Here is a 25093-nt window from a genome sequence, read left to right on the forward strand (position 1 = left end):
TTGCTCAAATCAGTTTTTTTCTTATTCATAATTAAATAGTTCAGACTTGCCCAATCCTATTTAATTTACCTTCAGCTCAATCACATATACGCATACAGTAAATGACCACTAGATTAGAAACACCTACCTTGTATCTACACTGGTTTTCCATTTTATCAGTTCTATTGACCACACAGGAGCACAATTACAGACAGTAGTCCACTGGTTTATCTGCACACATTCTTATCCCCATTTCACCATTCTCTTGAATGGCCAGGACCCTACAAAAAGGACCAATGGGGTGGGTGTGTCTAAGTGGGCACAGGGTTTATAAGCACTGCTGGGACATGTTCATTCATACCAGTGTAACGCTGATATAGGAACAGTGTCTACATACACCAATTCCAAAGTCCACTGGATTTACATTAAACATTGTAAATTATAATTCATACCAAACTGCAACACAAGAATCTTTAGGTTTAGTTACCAAATGTCCACAGAACAGAAAGGCCAATAACATTGTCAGACTAATTTGTCATATTTTTCAGTCCATTCCTCCACAAAAGAATTTCAAAATAAAACAAACCGTTTTAAAGAAAAAGAAGTAGAAAAGATTTTATTGTTGACTTTTCTTTCCTTTTTACAGAACAATTTTGAAAATGGCATTTTAGTTTTCTGTATGTGATAGTAGCCTACCATTCTTGATTTTCTACAAATCTTTTGATGAGCACAAGTCAACAAACTAACTGCCTGCAGACTGTTGTAATTACTGGCTTAGATATTGTTTTATAAACTTCATGACTGAATCACAAGGATTATTTCAATTCTTAGGAGGGTTATTTTTTTCTCTCTTTTCTCAGAAATGATTTGCAAAGTTTTCACAGAACAACTTCATGGTGTTTTGTAAATATAAATTAATTTATTATATGATGTCTGCAACACACTGCAGAGAAGTTTAGACAGAGGCAAAATAATGACAGTTATAGAAACTGCATGGAGCACTTGCAGGTGAATTAAAAGCTATGTATAATATATATATATAAAGAGCTTTAACATGTCTTTGCTCACCAAATCATTGCTGTTTTGCCAAAGTTCTCTGGGCCAAAGCTCATTTCCGATGGTCAAAAACAAAAGATCCAGAAGGTACAAAAGTAAAAATGTATTCTGTGGTCAGAGGTGTCCATTTTTCTGCTTGTTTTGTGAAACATATATGGTACATTTCTCATATGAACATCACCTTACCCATGCTAATGACGAAAGGGACCATCCAAATTGTCATCAGTGATAGATGTTAAAGCCAACGTCTCTCATGGTGTGGAGGGTGCATCAGTGAGCATGGCATGGGTGACTTGCATATGTGAGACATTTTCATTGAAGTAGAGGCAAACATTGGGTTTTTAGAGAGAGATATACGATCCTGTCAGAATGACATGTTATCTTCCAAAAGTGTCTGGTTGCAGCAGGAGCTCCACGGTGCATGTGATTCAGAAAATTCAACACCATGCCCTGGACATGCTCAAGTCCCAAACTACCAGTGGACAATGAAATTAGTTCTGACCTGTTCTGTTGCTTCTGACGAGCTTGTGAGCAAGTTTGAACCCATTGACTGTTGTGTGATTTCTGTAATTCAAATGCAAAGGAATCATGGATTTCCTGACAAACAGGAGACAGCAGGTGCGGCTAGGAAAACAAGAATGTCGGATCCCCAGACTCTCTCTACTGGAGTACCACAAGGCATCCTCTCACCCCTTCAGCCAGCTGTAAAGATCCTGAAGTTTTCTGATGACACAGCTGTAGTGAGTCTCCTAACCAACGGTGATGTGTCGGCCTACGTGAAGGAAGTTGAACAGCTGATCTTCTGGTGCAGCAACAACCATGCTGCTAAAAACTGTGGAGATGGTAGTGGACTAGAGATACAACCCACTCTCTATACCCTGCCCACAACCTCAGCATCAACGGATCTGTGGTTTCCACCGTGGAGTCACTCAAGTTTATGAGCACAATCATATCCAGGGACCTGAAGTGGCAGTATATCATCTCCATAGCCAAGAAAGCACAGCAAAGAATGTTTTTTCTCAGACGTCTGCTGCAGTCTCTAATGATACAGTTTTACTCAGTAGGAGTCCATCCTGACATCATCCATGTCACGGTTGGGTACTGGAAACACAAAGGTGAAAGTGCTGAGGTGCTGACACAAAAGGGTTTAATAAGGACAACAAAGCACAGAACAAACATTAAGAATACAGGCACTAGAAACATAGACAGAAACAATGACTACAATGAACAGCAACATAAGAGACACATGACAGGCTTTATAAAGACCTGGGTAACAAGTATCACCTGTGAGCTGGATCGCCCAATTAGAAACCGTTCACAGGTGTGGGGGTGGCTAAAGGAAACACAAGTGAAATTACATAGAACCAAAACATCACAAAAGCAGACACTACAGATGAATCCTGACAATATCCATCTACTTTGGTTCCTCCACCTCACAGGAACGAGCCAAGCTTCAGCGAATATTCAGGACAGGTCTATCCTAGTCTGCCAATCCTTCAGGACATCTACCACAGCAGAGTGATGAAACATGCTGGCAAAATTACAGTTGACCCCTCTCATTCTGGACATCACCTCTTCCAGGCAGTTCCCTCTGGCAGAAGACTCAGGACCTTCAAAACCAGTACATCCAGACATGCCAGCACTCGTAGCACTTGTCAACAACAGTGGACACTTTGCACTTTAAACCTTAATCTTAAAACTGAGAACCTACAACTGCAGGCTTGTGTTGTATCTGCTTTGTAATATATGCGTAGTTGCGCAACTGTACAGCATTTAAAATGTTTAATAATTGAATAATGCTTAATAATTCTGTAATATCCTGTGTGTGTATATATATGACATTTTAATTTGCACATCTACCCATCACCCATCCAGTTGCACATGATTTATTTATTTTTTTCCTCTTTTTCTTTATTTTATTTGCAGGATTCCCTTAGTTTAATACTTGTTAGTCGTCTCTGTGTCTGTATATTGTATGTTACATGTTGTAAATGTGTGCACTCACCAAGACACACAAATTCCTTGTCTGTCTGACATACTTGGTGAAATGAAGTGATTCTGATTCTATGTAATAGAGACATTCCTTTGGGGTGAAAATGTGTGTGTGTGTCGGGAGGGGTAGAAAAGAGTGTGGAATTATGTAGCCAGTGGCATATGGAATGCTTATGAGATGAGGTAAATCAGGGAAAAAATTTGAGAGGGCAAGAAGACAAGCACAGTGAATGAGAAAGAAGAGTGAGCTGATGTGCTCTGCTTTCAATGTCTTACTCTCTGGTGTTGGTCTGACAGGCCATTATGTTCCTTCAGGGAGAAATTCTGCTTCACTGACTGAGTCACATTCGCTATGGCCTTCAAATTACAGAAATGAGCAGTACAACACTCAACTGCACACAAACGCAAGCAGATGTTCACACAGTTCCTCACACTAGAGCCCTGAAATCTCTTCCTCTCCTTTTAATGGAATATTCGTGTACATTGTTTTGAAATATTCCATAGTGAGCAGGGGTCTTGTTTTGTGAAGGTAACGAGCCACCAATCAAAGGCTCTGTTGTTGCAAGCAAAGATGGGTTGTGGGTCATCTACTTGTACCAGGCCTGGTGAGTGGATTGTCAAATGCACAAGACTTTATTTGTGAAGTAGAAGCCTGGAGATCATGTGAATGTGCATGAACTTTGAGACCCCAGATGGCATTGCATGACAAACTGTTACTGTTATTAACATTGCCAAATGTGCTTGGGTATATTATGTATAAAAAAAATGCTGTGACCAGTCTATGGAGAGTCTGATATCTTTTGCAACTTAACATGGCCAAGAAGCACCTACTACTGCAGGAAAAGGATGTTGACATATATGCAAAAGGACCAATCACAAGTCTGCTATTTTGGCATGACATGTGGAAGCAGTCTTTCATGTCAGATCAGTAGCAGAGCCAGTACAAAATGATCCACAGAGGTGCATATATACAGTTGTATAGAGAGCCTTATCATGCAACTGGCAGAATCCTGACACTAAGGCCAGATTAATGCACTGAATATATCAGCCTCTCTGTCAAATTGGGGGTGGAGTGTCAGTGGCTGACACTGACTAGCTGTCACTTAACAAAGATTTACAGTACCACTTTAGTTTAAGACTGCACATTTAAAGGTTTATAAATGAATTACGTCTGTTTATTAATGATTGCTTCTGTTTATTAATGGCTATTAATTAGGTTGTAAACACATTACAATTCAATAATAATAGTTTATAACACATAGATAGAATGTTTTACAGTGATGTTATTTGCCAAATAGTGAACCCACATCCATATACACTGTTAAACATCAGATCTTGCAGAATACTGATCTTACTTTGTCTTCTTCGTATTAACCCTGTCAGCTTCAGAACACGTTTGTTAATAAGTGTAACTGTTTATCCACCAAATGTAATCAATCAACCACCAATAGAAGGCCTGGAATTTTTCTTTGTACGTTTGTCTTTTAAATATTTGTTCAAGAGATTTACAGTGTCATGCCTGAGAAAAGGAGTTGACGCTAGCAGATAAAGGAGCCAGAATTAAAGTAACAGGCAGGGATAAAATAATGAGAAAATGAGCAACAGTCCAAGGTCAAACCAGAAAAACATCAGCACAAACATTCAGAGCCAAAAAGAGGAAAATCCAAAAGAGAAGTAAGATATACAGAAAAACGAGTTCAAACAGAGACAAAAAAACTGACATAAATGCTTTGTATGCACAGGAGCGGAGAGGGCAATACCCAGCAAAGCCTAACTAAAGCTCAGGATTATATACTGGCAAAATAAAAATGAGGAACAGGTGTGAGTTAAAACTCTGGTGACTGTGAACGGTGGAATGAAATCTGTGGTTCTCCAAAGGAATGGGAATGTGGTCTTTTGCTGATGCCAAAGAGTTCATAGAATCAATGTGAGAGACAAACACGTTCTTGTTGTTAGTGCTTTAAAAAAAGTTAAGCTGTGTACTCGAGTTGACTAACAAATATGTTTTTGGAGATGTTAATAATTAACAGACAATTTGGTGTCTGCACGGTAGGTTTGTGATGACAGAAATAGTACTAAAATAAATGCAGTACTGTACTCATTTCATCATTACATAACTTCAGGTTCTTAAACAATGAACATGGCTTTGAGAAATAATTGTATTAGATGTAGAGGTTAGATGCTAATACTTAATTAAAGAAGCTATACAGTGCCCTGAGAAGACAATGAAATGGAATTAAACCTCACTGATTGATTCATCTCAGAACTGATTAAAGTCAATTGGTGATTAAAAAAAAAGAATCAGGAAAATATGAATATGAATCAGGGAGAGGGGTTAAATGTTTTAAAAACATTGTGTAGCAAGGCCATTTTTGTGATAAAGTTCTATACAGTAAATATGTATATTGTACTGTATATTTCCCACAGTTTCAGATTTCTGCGTATGTAAATGCTCAACAATCTCAGAGAAGGAACAAACACTTGAAACACAGTAGAGAAGGAAATTCTACTGAATATAAATGTATTCATAGTGTTCTCAGCACTATATTCTTCATTGAATCATGCACCACATGTATTTCAACCTGTCATTAGATAACATTGGCTTTTCTTTCAAATGACATATGTCTTTCACTGTTCATGCTGCATAATTCACAAATGTGTGGTTATTTAGAATTGAATGTAGTGGTACTATATATATCTATATTCAATGTGTGTGTATGCTTCTTTAGATTTATAATTCCTTTCCTAAATTAAATAAAGTTAGATTTTATATTTAAAGCACATTTAAAGACAGGAGCGGACCAAAGTGCTGTACAGTTATGGAAATCAAATGTTATGAACAAATGCCAATATTTAACTAACAATAAGAATGAGTAACAATATTCAAGTTATCACAGTTTTTATGCAGAAGTAAGAGACTTTTACGGGCGGCACGGTGGCGCAGCAGGTAGTTGTCGCAGTCACACAGCTCCAGGGGCCTGGAGGTTGTGGGTTCGATTCCCACTCCGGGTGACTGTCTGTGAGGAGTGTGGTGTGTTCTCCCTGTGTCTGCGTGGGTTTCCTCCGGGTGACTGTCTGTGAGGAGTGTGGTGTGTTCTCCCTGTGTCTGTGTGGATTTCCTCCGGGTGACTGTCTGTGAGGAGTGTGGTGTGTTCTCTCTGTGTCTGCGTGGGTTTTCTCCGGGTGACTGTCTGTGAGGAGTGTGGTGTGTTCTCCCTGTGTCTGTGTGGATTTCCTCCGGGTGACTGTCTGTGAGGAGTGTGGTGTGTTCTCTCTGTGTCTGCGTGGGTTTCCTCCGGGTGACTGTCTGTGAGGAGTGTGGTGTGTTCTCCCTGTGTCTGCGTGGATTTCCTCCAGGTGACTGTCTGTGAGGAGTGTGGTGTGTTCTCCCTGTGTCTTCGTGGGTTTCCTCCGGGTGACTGTCTGTGAGGAGTGTGGTGTGTTCTCTATGTGTCTGCGTGGGTTTCCTCCGGGTGCTCCGGTTTCCTCCCACAGTCCAAAAACACACGTTGGTAGGTGGATTGGCGACTCCAAAAAAGTGTCCGTAGGGGTGAGTGAATGTGTGTTTGTGTTGCCCTGTGAAGGACTGGTGCCCCCTCCAGGGTGTATTCCCGCCTGGCGCCAATATCCCGCCTTGCACCCAAAGTTTATCTTGTCTTTGTAGTGTATTCAATTGAATATAGGTTGAAATGTATTTGCAATCATGTAAGTTTTAATGTTTTAGAAATGGAAAAAAATTGTGACAAATTAACCAGAAAAATAAATAAAATTTGGTCATAAAATAAATAAATAAATACAAATATTAATAAAATACATTTGGTCTCTAGAATTATTTGAGACACATTACAGACTCCAAGTAAACATGGAAACCTGACCAGTACATTTCAGTTCAACTTAAAAAGTAATATATATGGTGATACATTGGCTACAAGCTTCACACGTCCAGGCAGATTTAATATAGGATGACTAATATATGTTTATGTGAATTGTAGTTATATTTATAATGATAAATTCATAAATTATACGGGCAATAGCAAGATTTTTTAAATAATAATAAATGACCTGATATGGTGCATTGGGGCATGTCATCTTTGGGGTCTTCTTACAATTAATTACCATTTGTACCTGTATCTCTGATCTGTGAGGCATACAATGTATGGTTGTGTATGCATTTATTCATGTGTTTCTGTGTGTGTGTTTGTGTGTGTGTGTGTGTGTGTGTGTGTATGCTTGTCCTCGTTTCGTGTTGCTTTCTTTTGATGAAACCCATTGATTTCAAAATAATTTTGGGTATGTTTTCCTTTTAATTGTCTTTTGAATGTTTTTGATTCATCAGGTGTGTGTGGGAGTGAGTGTGTTGGTTTGTTTGTTTGTGCTCTCACACTATACTGAAAACTGTGCCTGTGGCAGATAGAGTCACTATGTTTAGTGCTCTTCTCCAGTAGCCCTCATGCTGTTTGATAGCTTTTGACTCTTGTTGTGCAGGGAGATCTCTCATGCCCTTCACTGCAGGAACCTGTTAAGGAGACTTGAAGCGCAGCATGGAACAATATAACTTGTACACCCCCCATGCCCAATGGGCTTTAATGATGAATTTTGACTGGACAGTAGTTGCTCCAGCTTGTTTTCAAATCTGGCAATTAGAAACTGTAAGAAAACATTCTATACAATAAGTAAAGTTACCTCTGCCTGTATAAAAATATATCTGAGAAAATAATTCAAATAAAGTTTGATAAATATGTTGGTCATATAATAGAGGGAAAAATTACTATTGAGATTTGTGAACATCATTAGATATTTAATGTCAGTGCAATGTTTGGCAATATTGAGCTACTGAGTTTTGACTATATTTTATTACCGAATATTAGGCGCCATGCTGTAATGTTTTTAAAATGAGATTCTAAGGAGTGTGAAGCTGCACTTGCTGACTATTTGATTCAGCCACTTCGACAAGCACAGCACTCAGGTTATAATTAGTGAGAAATGGAAGTGTCTATTAAAAACTATTTTGGATGAAGTTCGAATTTGGTCTACATTAGTGTCTGTGGTGCCTAATTTTTTCTTATTCTTTCGTTGCAGTGGGTTACGCTCAGCGTGTGCGTGTGTCGACTGAGGTGGAGGCCTATCCAAATGGATCTGTTAATCTACTCTGTGAGTTCACCAACCCTGGAAGTACTAAACTCACACAGGTATTGACAGTATTGCATTTCTACTCAATTGCATCAAATGTTTAGTAATTTGACAGCTCTAAACATCAGAAGATGTGTCTTAAATAATGTCGGTCAGTCAGTAATGGAGTCAGTCAGTTCGTATTTCAGCCAGTCTATAATTAAATCTCCTTGATCTAGTGACTCAGTGAGACACTTAGCAGTGCTGTAATCAGAAGACTCAGAGTCACTGGTCAGGTATGTTTAATATGTAGGTAATAAATACTTGTAGCCTGTTACTGCATAATTTGTTATTTGTGTTTTATCTATCAGTGAAAAGGATATGTGATTATGCCTAAGTAATGTAATTGGATCAAAGACTGAAAAATAATCGGCTGATATTCCTTCAGAAGTCATAATGGCTCTGTTAGGGATATAGTACATATAATGACAATGTAGGAGGAATTGATATTCTGTGAAGTCACATTAAAAAATATATATTAATTTAACTAACCCTGAAAACCGCCAGTCAGAAATACCTTCTTTTACTATATACAACAAAGAAATACTAATTGTAGCTCCTAGTAATTTAATACTGTTACTATTAGAGGTAAAATGTGTTTATATCATAGCCAATAAGAGTGTACAGTGTTTAAAAATCTAGAAACGCTGTTTATAATCTTCAAGGATAAAGCACACACTAACATGCCACCACCAGGTGGATGCCACCACTGTGCTTAGGATGGTCTTCCATGGGTCCTCCTGAATGATCAGTTCGTGAGATCAGTGTTGAACTGATCATGATCCTTTTCTATTTGTGGATGGGGTAAAGTGAGAATGAACAGTAGTCATAGAAATAGATGTGCTATAGACAGTCATTTACCTAAAATTGTCCATAGATGGCATGTCTATTGAATGCAGATATACCTGTAAGTATAATACTATACATGTGCAACTGAGTACTTAGTATCTAACTAAATTATTACTTTAAAAAATTATTTTAAATCCCTTCTCACGTGAATAGTTTTGTAGTATGTCATAGAAAAGTAAAGGCATGCCAGTGGTTTGATTAAGATTCGTTACAAATAGAGCTGTAATTTACTAACAGTATTGAATTTAATGTAATTGCCTTCATTCATCAATAACAATCAGAATTTAACAACTTAATGTAATCTGATGATCAGCATTCTGCAAATTTCATCAAAAATGTTTTGGACCCTCAGGTTTCATGGATCTTTGAAGCAACTGAGGGCCAGAGGGAGAACATAGCTGTTTTCCATCCCTTATATGGTGAAAGTTTCCCTACATCAGCCTTCAAAGGCCGTGTCAAGTTCACCATGGCCTCCCTGGAGAACCCCTCCATAAGAATAGACAGTGTGAAGATGTCTGACGCTGGCAGGTATACCTGCGAATATGCAACCTACCCTAGTGGAAATGAACAGGGCACCACAACACTCATCATGCTCGGTAAGCTACTGACAAAACACATTCCAGCTTTGAGAGGCCTGCTTATTGAAATGACATTTAAAAAATAAATGGGCTAAGAGCAATCTGAGATATCTAGATGAAAAATAAAATATGAATGAAATCTTTCAGCCTTGCAGCCCAGTGAGTCCGGGTAGGCCCTGGACGCATCGCGACCTTGAACTGGATACGTGGTTAAAGACAATGAATGAATTAAAATTTTCAAAGCATTAATACGATTTAAAATATGTGATATGTGTAGTTTTAAAAATGTAAACATTTATAAGTTTGAATTTTTTTATTTGTTGGAAACATGCATCTTTGAAATGATAAATTTAAAATTGAATTATTGAATAAATAATTATTTAAATGATTATGTTTTACATTTTATCTCCATGTTTAATTTAATTAATTCTGTACTTATTGCCTTAAGGTATTAATTTTTATTGTAAAATTTCTGAGCAAATTGATATTTATCAGTCAACGAAGTTTTAAAACGTAATTATTCATGGGTTTAACACATGTACATAATACATATGTAAATATGATTGGTTTAAGGCTTCTATATATGCATTTTTTAAAATTAGGTTTCATTACACCTGTTTTTAATTTTGGTTGTTTGTTTAATATAATTTTAAAAAATAATTAGAATATTTGTAAATTCCTCTTTTTAAACTGCACTATTAACATTTTTAGTTACATACTAGAGAAAGTTATACTAATAGCGACAACAACTTCCACTGAAATGCAGTCGCTCTCTTTTTTGGGGGAATGGATTTGAGTGGCCATTCTTACACTTGCTGGATCAAACAACAAAACACAAGCTAATAAAAACCCAACTTCTTTGCAAAAATATCTTTTCACTTTTGAAAGATTTTCAAACACGGCCTTACTGATTTTCTAAAACACAACATTCCTTGAAATACATTTTTGGATTCAGACAATTTAATGTTTCAATTTACAAATCTTACTGTAACTAAATACAAACACTGATGTGCAAACATTTTAAACAATATATTTTACTGAAAATAGCACTAATACATCGTTTCAAATGCTGAATCCAATTTATTTAAAACTATAATCCAATTTTTTATTTGATGATAGCAACATATTTTTAATGTGTAATTTGAAAGTGTAATGCCTGATCTCAGCTATTCAACAGTTCAGGTCTTCATTATAGTGACAGTGGCATTTCTGAGTCCTCTTCTTTGCATAACAGAGTTAGAACTTAAATTTCTGGATGCAGCGACACATAGTGTTCACAGACATTGGTTTTGGGAAATGTTCCTGAGCCCATGCAGTGATTTCCGCTATAGAAACATGTCTGTTTTAGTACAGTGCCACCTGAGGGCCTGCAGACCAGGCAACATTTGTTTTGGGCCTTGGCCCTTGCAAATAGAGATGTTTTCAGTGAAACTCTGTGTAAAGACATTTAAAATAAAGTGGTATGTTGTAGTTATGTAGTGTACTGGGTCTTTGGTGATTTAATTTACTTTACTTTATTTCATTAAGCAGGTGCTTTTATCCAAAGCGACTTACAATGATAGACACAATGATACAATGATACAATGACAAAAATATAAAAATTAAAACATTAAACAATGCAACATTAAAAGATTATGTCTATACGCATCAGATAGCTATACTGGCTAATGCAGGTGTTCTCTAAAGAGCTCAGTTTTTGGAGTTTCTTAAAAGCAGCGAGGGACTCTGCTGCTCTGGTGGAGGTAGGCAGCTTGTTCCACCATCTGGGAACTATGGAAGAGAACAGTCTGGATTGCTTAGTGTGGGTGTTGGGTAAAGCAAGGCGACGTTCAGTGGAAGAGCGCAGTGGCCGAGGCGGGACATAGGCCTTTAGGAGCAAATGCAGGTAATAGGGCGCCTGCTCTGTCATCACCTTGTAAGCGATCGTGCAGGATTTATATTTGATGCGAGCAGCAAATGGAAGCCAGTGGAGCTCAGTGAGCAGTGGGGTGACATGTGCCCTTTTTGGATTGTTGAAGATCAGACGTGCTGCTGCATTCTGGATCATCTGTAATGGTTTTATAGCACAGGCTGGAAGGCCCGTTAGCACTGCATTGCAGTAGTCAAGACGTGATTTATGTTGAGAAACACAATTCTTGAATTGTTTTACTGTATGGCTGCAAATTCTTTCACAGAACGGTGAACCCCTCCACAGCTTTACTTCTGAAACCCTATAGTCTCCATGAGATGCTCTTTTTAAACTCTTCACTAACAGCACTCATCCTCTGAGATGTTTTAGGGAATACAGACCCAAGATTGGATTGTGACTATGTATGTTCCAGTTACTTCTGCTAACTGCAGTCTGTCTGCCATCTGTTTTAATGTTAATGGCTCCCATTAGCCAGCTCCATCGTTTCAGTGACTAAGCCAGGGTTATCAAGGGCCCAAGGCTCAGAGTGAATCAGCACTGCCTTGGCAAATTGATCTGACCACTTGTTAAGTTCAGAACTCATCTCATCATAATTTTATGTTCTTCATTTCTTTGTTTCAAAAACTCATGTCTTTCTTCAAAAGCATATTGACATTCATCTAAACGCTGTGCCTGTGTTCTTATCTCTCCAACCCATCTCTATCCCTTCTGTTTCAACTCTTCTCACCCTCATATATTATTATATTCTTTCTGTTCTATTTCTCTTCTATTTATACTTTGTTGAGACATATACCATAAGTGTATAGTTGGTGAGTGTGCTCAGACAACTAAAGGGATGTCAGGAATTCCCATTTAAAGCAGGTTTCTCAATGACATAAAATAATATATATATATATATACATTTTTAATAGCTATTATATGCTCTGGGCAATAAACAAAATGGTTAAAATTGACTTATTATTCCGGTTTTCCCCAAGTTATCAGCACAGCAATTTTCTTACTCTGTCTAAGCAGTCCTGTTCAGAATGACTCTTTGTGCCACTACTGAGAATGAGTCACTGTTTACTTTGAAGTGTGGGGAGCTCAGGTGTGAAGCACAAGCAGTCATTTCTCTTGGTTCTTTTTCTTCTCTGTACTAATTTTCACCAGATCTAATCAGTACACTAATTTATCTAATTGATCTATCCTGATTTAGTCTGTATTGTTCCATTTAAACTGTATTTTGTTCCATTTAAACTTTAAAACAGAAAGCAAACGTCTTTGCACTCTCATCTAATATTCAGACAGGACCAGTGCTGTTATTGGAGAGATTCAATGAAGAGGCAGAACAATTCTGAAGTGCCAGTATCTATGTAAGATGCAGTACAAATCAGAATGACCTTTTCTCAATCTTGGGCATATCACAGTTTGTGGGAATGTAGGACCTCTTGATGCCTAAATTAATGTGTTAATGCATTCAAAAATCATTATAATTCTAATAATGATTCATAATCAGAGTTTTCCATTTACAATCCATTTTGCTGTACAGAGTGTTCCCTATTTTAAGCCTGTATTTGGCTATGTAGGGACTATGTAGGTGTGTGTGTATTTTTCTGACTCACATATGACTTTGCAAAATCAGAGAATGAGGCCGTTCACAAAACAAGCACCAAATATTTCTGACATGTCAGAAATCCATCTAATCATTCAACCTATTCATAAGAGCTTGTATGGCGGTTGATTAGCCATTACCCCCTTCACAAAGCTAAAAATTCAATTATATCTCTATTTATTTTCAGCATCAAATTGGGCATAAAATTGCACACTTTTCTAGATTTTTGGAGGTTTAAATTTGAAGAGTAAAAGAGAATTCAGCTGTTTCAAACATCACTATGTCAAACAGTTCTGTCCACTTTACTGCTTTTCTGATCTTGTTTTCTGGCAATTTTTGTTTTTTAGATTTTGACATTTGTTATCTGACATTGTATATTGGCTGATAACTATAGCAATATGTTGTTTGTATTTTAACTACTAAACTCTAATGTGAAATACTTCATAAATATGAATAATATATATTGTGAAAGTAAGATTTTGGGGTACTTTAGAAAACAAAAAGGTGATATGTTGGCATAGGTGTCTTTGACTTGCTAGTTTATTGCTCTTGTTTGACTGTGATTTTAAATGTTTAAATGTTTTTTATTTTATTTGTAATTTCACTTAAAAAAGAATTCATAGTGTATTTTTAATTCAACAAATTTCCCCATTTTTCTGCAACGTAATGCTTGTAATATTATAAGATTAATTAACACTGAAAATCAGAAACTTCTTTTTCCTGGGATAAAATTAACCCAAGTTGGATCAATCTGGCAAAATCAGCTAATAATACCTGTACACTGAGGCTCTTTCACAACTCTCAGGGTAGCGATATACACAGTATTTAAATCAGTAATAGTAGATCTGGAAATTGATATATATATATATATATTGCTGGGCAATATGAGCGCAAGTTAATATCATAGTTATACATTTTACCATGATTGCAATTAATGAATGACTATTTTCTTTTTGTATTTTTGACTCTCATAGTTCAGTGACGAGGCTTGTACTGTAAATATGCGCCAGTATTAAATATGGGATATTTTTTCTAATGTCGCTGGGAGCTTGTTCCTCTTTTGTTTTCTGAGCACTTTTAATGTTTGCTCAGCTTATATATTTGACTTTTTTCTATTCAGTGTCGTCTAATTTACGTATAGTCAAAACACAACACGTGATTGAACTTTGTGGGACAGCACAATTCTTCTTCCTGTTTATGGCTACATAGAGATCTTTTAAAATCAATGTAGTTGCAGATACTGTACTGTGACTTGTTCAGCTTGATAATTAAACAGGACTTTTTAATGCAGAAATTATTTAGGTGTACAATTCACTAGAGATTTTAAAGTTTTAGCTAAACATGACATTTTGGAGTTTTGTCTATTGGCTGTTGGCTGTTGGCTCATCTGGTGCCTCAGCTTTATGCAGTGGAATTTCAATAGCTATTTTTCATATCCTGCATGATACTGCAAGATACAACATAAATGTTAAAACTATATGTACTGTTTTCTGAAAAAAACAATCGGGGCTTCAAGAATTAGGAGTTATGGAACTAGACCAGCTTCTCCAGTATTTTTTCATGGATTGATTGTTGCAAGAGAATTACCTGCTGTCAGTTGGGGGCAAAAGTGTAAACGTATTTGCCTTAAAATACTTAGGTATTGAAAGTAAAAGTACCTTGATTTATATTGTCATTTTTGTAATGAAACTCTTGATTATTAACGTACTGTAAGTGAAGGCACTCACTGTTGTTTTACCAGTCTTTGAATGGAATGTCATTAATTAGTCTGACAGCAATGTCTATTAAAGTTATCATAAGCACAAACACTAAAGGCAAACAGTTTCAATTAGATATAACCAAGTGCCTATGAAATAGCTATGTGAGTATAGTGGGGAGGAGAGTGGTGCATAAATGCCTATTTTATGCATACACGCACACTGAGTGTATTTCCTGAAGAGCGCATACATATATATATATATATATGTTTTATAATTTGGATTATATTGTGCTAACACATTACTGGTTATTGCATCTAAAAATATGAGTTTTGTATATTTTCTTTACCCCTAATGCTAACCACCAGAGTTTTTATAAATAACAATGACTAAGATTAAATACAGTAAATTCTGTTATCTACAGGTCCATGAACAGTGAAAAGTAATTGGATGGTAAACTTCTCTGTGGTTGGTGTACAGACATATTACTGATTTATTCACACATAAGCCAAAAGGAACAACAGATTTTCATAATATAGTGGAATAAAAAGTAAGAGATTTGACTTTGAACTGTAGTGAAGTTAAAGGAAAGTCACCAAAAATGGAAAAAACTTAGTAAAGTAAGTTCAGCTTTTAGTTTACATTAACTTTGTTACTATCCACCACTGCCTACTGTGTATGTAGAGAAGGGCTGGAGTGTGACAAGATCATGGCTTGGTGTAGCATTGAATTTGCATCAGCTGCAGAAAAATGTGTTAAAAACTAAAGTAGATGAAGCTGCCGCAGTGTCTTTAGTATAATTACTCTGAATATATGTTTAGTTTAGATGATGTCCCCACTACAAGTACACACATACGCACTGTTTCAGGGTCTGTTTCAGTCTCATTTTCCTGCCCAGTGGCTGAATCTCAATTGCTCTATTCTTCATATATAGTGCACTACGGAATTTAGAGCATACATTGCATTTAACCTGAATGTGTATTATGTTTCTTTCTGAGATTCAGATGCATATTTATATACTGCACATACTCTATGTAGTGCAGTATATAAATGTAGTGCACTATTTTTGTGTAAGTGCCAACATTTTGGCCTTAAAAAAGTGCACAAACAAACAAAGAATAAGGTTATTTGTATTTTTAGCTTTAACTGCTTATTATTTTCTCCCCTTCACCCTAAACATTTCAGTTATAATGTGGGTTCTGAGAGGTTTTGAGGTACTTAGGCCATATGACAATTAGTAGCACTTAAACTCTACTTTGACAGCTAGGCTATGGTACATTGCCACTGTATTTTGTCACTGTCCAATTAAAAACACGTATCTTCCAAAATAGTCATTTTACAGAAGAAGGAAAAAACCTTCATAATTTTCAATGGAAGTCAATGTAAATAGATCATATTCCAAGTAATTTTGGAGCATATCTTCACACAGTGTAAAGGACAGCTGCTGTGTTCAAATGATGTAGTAAACAAAACATTGGCAAAAATTGAGATACATATTTTTAATAGGACAGTGGATAAAAGTAGGATATGAGTAGTTTGTGGATGATCACACACTTCTGTCACATAATTATTGGGCACAAGGCAGGAACACATACTTAGACACATTGCTGAGCATCACACAGTCACTCATTCTCAGCTGTGGACATTTTGCATGGACAATTCACCTACCAACTTGTGTTGGACAGCACGGCCTGTTGTGCCACAATACCAAACAGCCTTCCTAAAGAGCAGCAAAGCAGAATGTGTCCATATTTATTTTTGTAAATATTGTATTACCAGCTTAAAAACTGCAATTTAAATTAGTTCATAAATTACTTTTCTAAAAGAGAATAAACAATAATTGTAATCCTTATTACATTACAATAATTAATTTATATGTACAGTAAATATTCAAAAATGTATGTAATATTTTTATAATAACATATATTATTTGCCCATGATTGAGGTAAATAATGATTGGTACAATTTTCATTTAATGAAGAAACTACATTTATTCTTCAGTGGAAACACATAATCACTTACTGATCTAATTGTTCTTACCATGTTTTTTGCACATTTCATAACTTCATCCCTTTGCATGGAATATATTTAACATAAAATCTGAAAAATGATTTATTTTAACCATCAATATAAATGGATATTTCTTGCCTTTGTTTTACACAATTTTCAGTTTTAGGACTCCTATATTTGTCTTACATTCTAAGAATATTTTGTTAATGTAATTAGCTAGTGTGAATGTATGTAAAAATAATGATTTGAATTGTATTTATTGAGCTTTATTGTCATTCCTTGTCACAGCAGTTATGTTTATGAAGAAATGAAATGTAGTTTCTCCAGGATATGATATGATTATAAGTTATATATAAATGCATACGTCAATTTCTGCAGTACTTCAAAATACTGATGTGGTGCTTTTAGCTTCACTACAAAACAAACCCCTGTAGGAGAGGCTGTGCCTCCATTTGCTGTCGTACTAAGTGATGAACATCAAATAAATTTTGTGTAATTGGAATCTGTCAAAAATTACTGAGCTGTCTCCACACTTTACTTAAACTCAATGGTGCTCTGGCCTTTCTCACTGTGTCAGGAGTATTGCAAGTGGGAATCAGGACAAATGCAAATTGCGTTTTCTGTTTAGGAGTCATGGAGTGTTTCCCCTTCCCTCTGACTGAGAGGGGGCAGTTGTGTTTTTGTCTGCCTCAAGTAAATCATCCGTCCTAACAGTCTAACCTCAAATCTACAGAACAAATCACTTCCTGTACTGGTTCAATACAGAACATGTTTTTGGTGTGCAAATACAGGATGACTGCCTATTTTACAAGATGGTTGGCAATCCTAGAAATGGTACATAATAACTACATCCATCTGTAAAAGATGTGCTATCTCCAAGCAATAAACATAGCATAGAAGTAATAAATAATCATTGTCTGGCAATTCACCAATCTCCACGTCCATCATCATGCCACAAACTGCCTCCAGAGAAGTAGAGAGGGTATCCCCACCTACAACATATTAACATGTTTTTAATTACTGCACAGCCTGGAAATGAAAAGGCTAAGTGTGGAACAAGTAGGTGGTGCTTTTCATGGTCATTTTCATTTTAGCACAGAAATTGCGATCAGGACTAAAAATGGAATCTTTGACTGTCACAAAAATCCAGTGTAACTTCTGTGAATTTTATGTAAATTTTGATCCTGTCTCAATGGGTTGGTTGTAGGAATCAGTATCTAAATGTGTTAATATTAAAAAAACAAACAACAAACCCAATTAATGTTGTTTGTCAAAACAATGGAAATCTTTTACTTGCATCTTCTTACATTTTACAAAATTACAAATGTTCATTTTTATTACAAAATTTTACAAAACAAAATTCAACAAAAAGAATTTATATATTCTTATGTATTTTGTCATCATTTTCCTACAAATTCCTATTAGAAGCATTTTGTACCACATTTTGCTTTTGAAGTATTCATTTATTTTAAAAAAATACTTTTCTGTTCTCTGCATCCAAGTCCCATTTTTGGTCAAGATAGAGAATAATCACAGATATGAAACTACAGTCAAACTGAAATTATGCTGTTTGTTACAGCAAATGTGCAGAGTACGTCCTGATCTGTATGTGATATAAAAGGAGGAAGAAATCACAGTCACTACATTCCATTTATTAAAATCTATGACAAATGTTTATGAAATTGAAAAGTACATAAATGATCCCCATGTCAAGGTTTTAAATTATTTTTACCCAGGATGATTTATTTATTTATTTATTTTTTTCAACCATTTATTTAACTTGGAAATCAAGATCCAGTGAGAACAAAATCAGTCACATTATGGTGGTGCTTAAATATTCTTATACCTCTTGCTCTCTTTTCCCTTGTGTCTCCCCTTCAGCCAAGCCTAAGAACTCTGCAACCCCGGTGGTAGTGCAGGCCAGTAGTGCCAAGGTGGTGGTGGCACGATGTGAAGCTCTGCAGGGGAAACCTGCTGCTACCATCACATGGATATCAAATGCCATGGGTGATTTCAATAGCACATCTCAGTTGGAGCCAGATGGCACAGTGACGGTAAGGAGTGAGTACCGAATGACCCCATCATCCAGTGACAATGGCAGAGATTTGACCTGTCTGATCAGCCAGCGAACACAAGACCGGCCTCAGACCTTTCCTATGAAGCTGATGGTACAATGTAAGACATATCAACACATATGTGTTACACAATACAATGTGGAGCCATAGCCCTTATTCACACATAGCATTAACATCCGCTCTCTGTGACCTGATCGCCGTAAACGGATTACTATCTAGTCAGATACAATGCATTTGAACTTGACCTATACATATGCAGACATTTTCAGACTCCTTAGGGTTAATGTGCACCATGGCCATATTTTAGCAGAAATTATGTGTGAAGTTTGTTCCCAGGTGGTCACAGGAGAGGCATTTAAAATGCCAGGTGTGAACGACTATGGATTCTGGCAGTGATATGTGTTGGGATCACTCGAGATGCATATTAATGCCTAGGTCCTACATACACAAGGCATTTTAAAAGCAAGTGTGCCAAATTGCATTTCATGCAATATTTCATTCACAAACGTCTGGATGACCCTGGTTAAATTGCATGTTTTGTAGAATTCTTAAGCAAAAAAAAGAAAGAAAACATATTCTCTACAGGGAACAAAGTTTAATACAATTTTTATACAATTTTCTTCTATTTATTCTATATTCAGAATTATAAAAATGAACAAACAGAATATTAAACATACATTTTCATAGACCATGTCTGATGAGTAAGTTGGTGGGTTTTTTTGTTTGTTTTTGTTTTGTTTTGTTTTTTGCCAGACAAAGTTTCATATGTATAGATAGAAAATAAGATAAGAACATGCTCTGTTTGTGTGTGTTTCTGGGGCTGTGTTTAGTGCGGCAGCATGCAAGTAGGGCACAGCTGCGCTTGCCGTTGGTTACGTTTCTTCGCTGCTCACAAACTCAGCAGGACCGTTCGGAACTCAGCAACATTTACACAGGAATTTTATCACATAGAGAGAGGAGGACTGCTGAATAAGACAAATTAGTTAGTGTGTTTATACAACTTATAGCACAGCCTCCTTAAACTTCATGTACTTTACTTTAACCTGTTACATTGAATAAATAAGTCATTTTAATTCTTAGAATCAAAAAAATGTTCTTGTCATCGTTGTTCTTTGGTGATAGATCATCTAATATTCATTTTTAAATATAATTAAAAAGAAAAAAAAAACACTGATGTGGGTGTTACATATTATGAATACAACTTTGTGCTCGTTTTTATTTCTGCATTTATAAGTCCTACCCTCCATATTTCTGTACAACACTATCACATGTACGCAAAGACATTGTTTTTGAAATGCCAGAAACACCTCTGTGACAATGGCTATACGGCTATATGGCTAATGGCGGTCCGGCAAACCTAGGCCTAGTGTTGTTTTATGTTATTTTCCCGTATTGGTTACATTGAGCAAATCAAACTTAATTGTATTTAATGTGTTTTTGTATAGAAAAATCGCTTATTATCATGTTGAAAACTGTAATATGCCCTAGGGTGCTCCCACTCTTGAATAAGAAAATAAAATAATTTTGCGTTCTCCTCTAAAGTAATTTTCTAAAGCAGTATCCTTATGCACAGTTAAAAAACTTTTTTTTCTTAAGTTTATTTTAGACTACTTCTCTGGGTTAAATGTTAATTCAAATTTTACCCAAATTTAAAGCACAGCTGCCATTTACAATATGTAAAATAATTTTAAAAATGGGCTCCAAGTTTTAGTACTAGTTTAGTTTGTCACATTTCGATGGTCACTCTTGACAGCTATAAAAAAAAAATTCTTACATCTGTGAGTAGAAAAAATTGTCTTCATCCCAATATAGTGTATGGTGTATAGTGTATAACATGAGATTTTTAGAACAATATCTCTTTTGGTTATTACTGAAGATGCCCAATGATTTTCTCATTGTCAATTACATGCTGGATAGCATTTTAACGCCTGATCTTGTATGTTTTGGCTTTGCTACATTTTGTAGGTCAGTGCGTGTTGGGCAATCTTTAGTATCACAGTTTTCCATTTCCAGCCTCAGCTGCACATAATCGTTCAATCCAATCCTCCCCCACTCCACCCCCCACCACCATTCTCTCCCTCTAGTGTTCTATTCACTGCCTCATATACTGTGCATGTTTACTGTGATGATACTGACCTTTCTCTCTCTCTCTTTCTCTCTCTCTCACTCTCTCTCTCTCACTCTATCTGTGTGTTTGTGTGTGTGTCTTTCCAGATCCCCCTATGGTCAAAATAGAGGGATATGATGAGAACTGGTATATGGGACGCACCGATGCATTACTGACTTGCCATACTGATGCCAATCCCAAAGTCACTAATGTTACTTGGACCACGTGAGTGACCACTCAAAGAATCATGATCACAACCTTTAGCCACCCAGACTTCTCTTAAGGACTTTATTTAAAGTTTCAGAGCAGTGTAAATTTGGTGTACATTCTTTAAATAGAATAACTGCTGACAACCAATCAGATCTGATAAATCATAAGCTACACCCCTAATTACATGATTAGTCAGTTTTTAGTGAGTCAGATTTTAAAGCTATCAAACATTGGTTGCCTGTTTAGGCAGATTTTATTTATTTTTTATTTTTTGCATGGCCAAGCACAAATTGCCTCTGGGGAAAAGAAAGACATACAATAATTGGTAGCACAGCTATGCATAGACCACAAGAGCTCACTTTTGCTGTGGTAAAATAAGTGATAAACAGAAATCACTATAAGTTTGACACTGCAGGGCAGTTGTTATAAAAGTGATAAATGATCTCCAACAGAAAGTGTCTAACTGCCAGCTATGGTCCACTGCCAGTTTTCATTTTCCCCAAAACAGTTTTAAATTAAAATGTATTATTCTCTCTGCTGTTTACAATACTATCACATTGCTTGCATTTCTTTTGGGTGACAAAGTCTGTATTTTTATCTGTATAAATTTCAAACTAATTTTACAAAGTTGCTTAATGTCAAGTTAAAGCAGCTGCTATGAGCACTACATAATAAAAGAATAAAATCTACCTCATGGATTCTACAGAACAGATTCAGTATCAGTTCAGTCTGGAAGCTGGCTATGTTTCAAATATTTAAAGAATCTTCAATAATGTCCAGTGTCCATCTTTCACTGTAACGTTATTAGATGTTTTGTGGCCTGATGCATCATTGTGTATGTTGAGAAAAAGGGACTATCTTGAATGTTATGTTGAGTCTGTAATGGGGGTTCATCATTGCCCCAAATGTTGGTTTAATCATTGCATTTCTGTAACTGCTTATTCAGTTATTACTTGGAATCACTAAGCCCAGTAATGGCTGCCTGTGTGCAAGTGTACCCTTGTGTGATTTTAGAGAGACATATACCGGATTCCAAAAAAGTTGGGACACTAAAGAAGTTGTGAATAAACACTGAATGCAATGAAGTGGAGGAGCCAACATCTAATATTTTATTCAGAATAGAACACAAATCACAGATCAAAAGTTTGAACTGAGAGAATGTATCTTTAAGGGAAAAATATGTTGTTTCAGAATTTCATGGCGTCAACAAATCCCAAAAAAGTTGGGACAAGGCCATTTTTTACCACTGTGTGGCATCCCCCCTTCTTCTTACAACACTCAACAGACGTCTGGGGACAGAGGAGACCAGTTTCTCAAGTTTAGAAATAGGAACGCTCTCCCGTTCATGTCTAATACAGACCTCTAACTGTCCAATCGTCTTGGGTCTTCTTTGTCGCACCTTCCTCTTTATGATGCACCAAATGTTCTCTACAGGTGAAAGATCTGGACTGAGGCTGCCATTTCAGTCCCCGGATCCTTCTCCTACGTAGCCATGATGTTGTGATTGCTGCAGAATGTGGTCTGGCATTATCTTGTTGAAAAATGCAGGGTCTTCCCTGAAAGAGATGACGTCTAGATGGGAGCATATGTTGTTCTAGAACCTGAACATAGTTCTCTGCATTAATGGTGCCTTTCCAGACATGCAAGCTGCCCATGCCACAAGCACTCATGCAACCTCATACCATCAGTGATGCAGGCTTCTGAACCAGTAGAGTTTTACGGCCTTGACCCTTACGCACAGCAATTGTTCCAGATTCTCTGAATCTCTTGATGATGTTATGCACGGTTGATGATGATAACTTAAAAGTCTTTGCTATTTTACGCTGGGTAACACCATTCTGGTATCGCTGCACTATCTTTCTGCACAACAATGGTGGAATTGGTGATCCTCTTACCATCTTGGCTTCAGAGAGACACTGACACTCTGAGAAGCTCTTTTTATACCCAATCATGTTGTCAATTGACCTAATTAGTGTTAATTGGTCTTCCGTTTTATGCTCAATTTCCTTTTTCCAGCCACGTATTGCTACTTGTCCCAACTTTTTTGGGATTTGTTGACACTGTGAAATTTTGAATCAACATATTTTTCATTTAAAATGTTACATTTACTCAGATTAAACTTTTGATCTGTCATCTATGTTCTATTCTGAATAAAATATTGACATTTGCCATCTCCACATCATTGCATTCAGTTTTTATTCACAATTTGTTTAGTGTCCCAACTTTTTTGGAATCTGATTTGTACTACCATCCACATGATGTCTTTTCTGGGGAAGTGCATGGTTATTTCAGCAAGACAATACTAGGCTTAATTTTGCAGTGACTTTGTAGACACAGATTGTGTGCTCTTACCGGGGCCTGCATTAAGTCCAGTCCTGTCTCCTATGACACATCATGAATGGAACAATCAGAGCATGGCAAACACAGGCTGTTAAGCAGCCTGTATTAAGCAAAAATGGACAAATTCCAATAAAAACTGTCCCAAACTTTGTCCAAATATTCTGTCCCAACTTTTGTTCAAAGCTTTTAAACAGGGTAAGATATAAAATAAAAAGGTTCTACCCAAGCATTTATTAAGATTTATGTCAGTGTTACTGTTTCTAATAAATATTAGTGGTTGACTACATCAGCACCCATGAAAGAGCACACCCTCACCTCCGATGTTGTTAAATATCAGTTGGAATAAAGTCCAAAACCGAGACATAGCTGAAGTATTCTGGAATTCAGCTCTAAAAAATGATTAATTTAATTTTCAAATGCTTCAAAAACATATTTCTGCTCTTCCAAAGCATAATAGCTTGTTTTTAGTCAATGACATTTATAAAGAACATCACATGAGAATGTCGTTATATATTTGATACCGTGGCCTGGGCCCCTTGAGGCTAGACGAAGGTGGTTGGTCATTGGCCAAGCACTGTGTGTCGGGAAGAGCCTAGACCCAGGATGCAGAAGCTCTTTTGCAATCTGCCTGTTTATTGCCAATCACAAACGTCTTAAATACAACATTAACTGCCTTCTGGTGTTTAAGAAAATAAAACAATAGATTTTCTGTCCCTTTCTTCTTCTCTTTAACTTCCCCCAGCTCTTTATACTTTTTGGTTTGCTTTTGCTACTTGTTTCTCATTGAAATCGCACCAATGGTTTCTCAAGGCCAAACAGATTGAGGAAAATTACGTGATCGCAGCCCGGCCTCAGTTACTGTAGCTTGGGGCTCGGCTCTGAGCTCCTCCTCCCTGTTTGAAGCTCTGGCTTCTTCCCCAGCTTGTTAGGCATCCTGTTTAAAATTAAACAAGGCCTGTGTTATTCTCTTTTAATTTCAGGCTACTAACTCCAATTGCCTTATCACAACTCTCTTTTTACCTAGCACATCTGACTTAAGCTAGTGTTTCTCTAAAAGCTTCTTTGTGTGTTCTCAGGGTTTCTGGAAACCTGCCAGCCACAGTGAAGGTGGATCAGAACAGGCTGCTGGTGCAGAAGGTGGATGAGAGTGTGAACACCACCTTCATCTGTGAAGCAAAAAATAACCTAGGATCAGGCAAGGGCCAGCTTACTGCTTCAGTCATAGGTGAGTAATGACAAAGAGAGAGCATGAAAACACACATGCAGACAGACGTGTGACAAATCAAAGGAAAATCTGAATAAATACAGGACAGAGGCAAAAGGCTTCCAGTTGCTTCCAGTAAAATTTACGGCAAAATACACATTTAAGAAGCAATGAATGTCCTGCCATGATCTATGTCATGTATAAGTTAACCTTGATAATGAATCATGATGAAAGGAAGAAAGAAAATAGTAAGTTTAAAAGTGTTTATTAATTTGGCACTAATGGTAGGAGCTTCAGTCACAAATACATTATTATACACTGGATTAG

At 36.6% G+C, this 25093-nt stretch overlaps 1 protein-coding gene across 1 annotated transcript in view; it reads left to right on the forward strand.

The window, feature by feature from the left end:
* pvrl2l (PVR cell adhesion molecule related 2 like) overlaps positions 1-25093 on the forward strand; it is a 125092-nt gene that overhangs the window by 71981 nt on the left and 28018 nt on the right. Inside the window, exons 2-6 of the mRNA XM_066675079.1 lie at positions 8107-8216; positions 9398-9641; positions 18712-19005; positions 21120-21237; positions 24639-24787. Coding sequence (XP_066531176.1) covers positions 8107-8216; positions 9398-9641; positions 18712-19005; positions 21120-21237; positions 24639-24787 — 915 coding nt within the window. The remainder of the gene's footprint in view (positions 1-8106; positions 8217-9397; positions 9642-18711; positions 19006-21119; positions 21238-24638; positions 24788-25093) is intronic.

The sequence above is a fragment of the Hoplias malabaricus genome, chromosome 6, assembly GCF_029633855.1.
Source record: "Hoplias malabaricus isolate fHopMal1 chromosome 6, fHopMal1.hap1, whole genome shotgun sequence".
Classification (NCBI taxonomy): domain Eukaryota; kingdom Metazoa; phylum Chordata; class Actinopteri; order Characiformes; family Erythrinidae; genus Hoplias; species Hoplias malabaricus.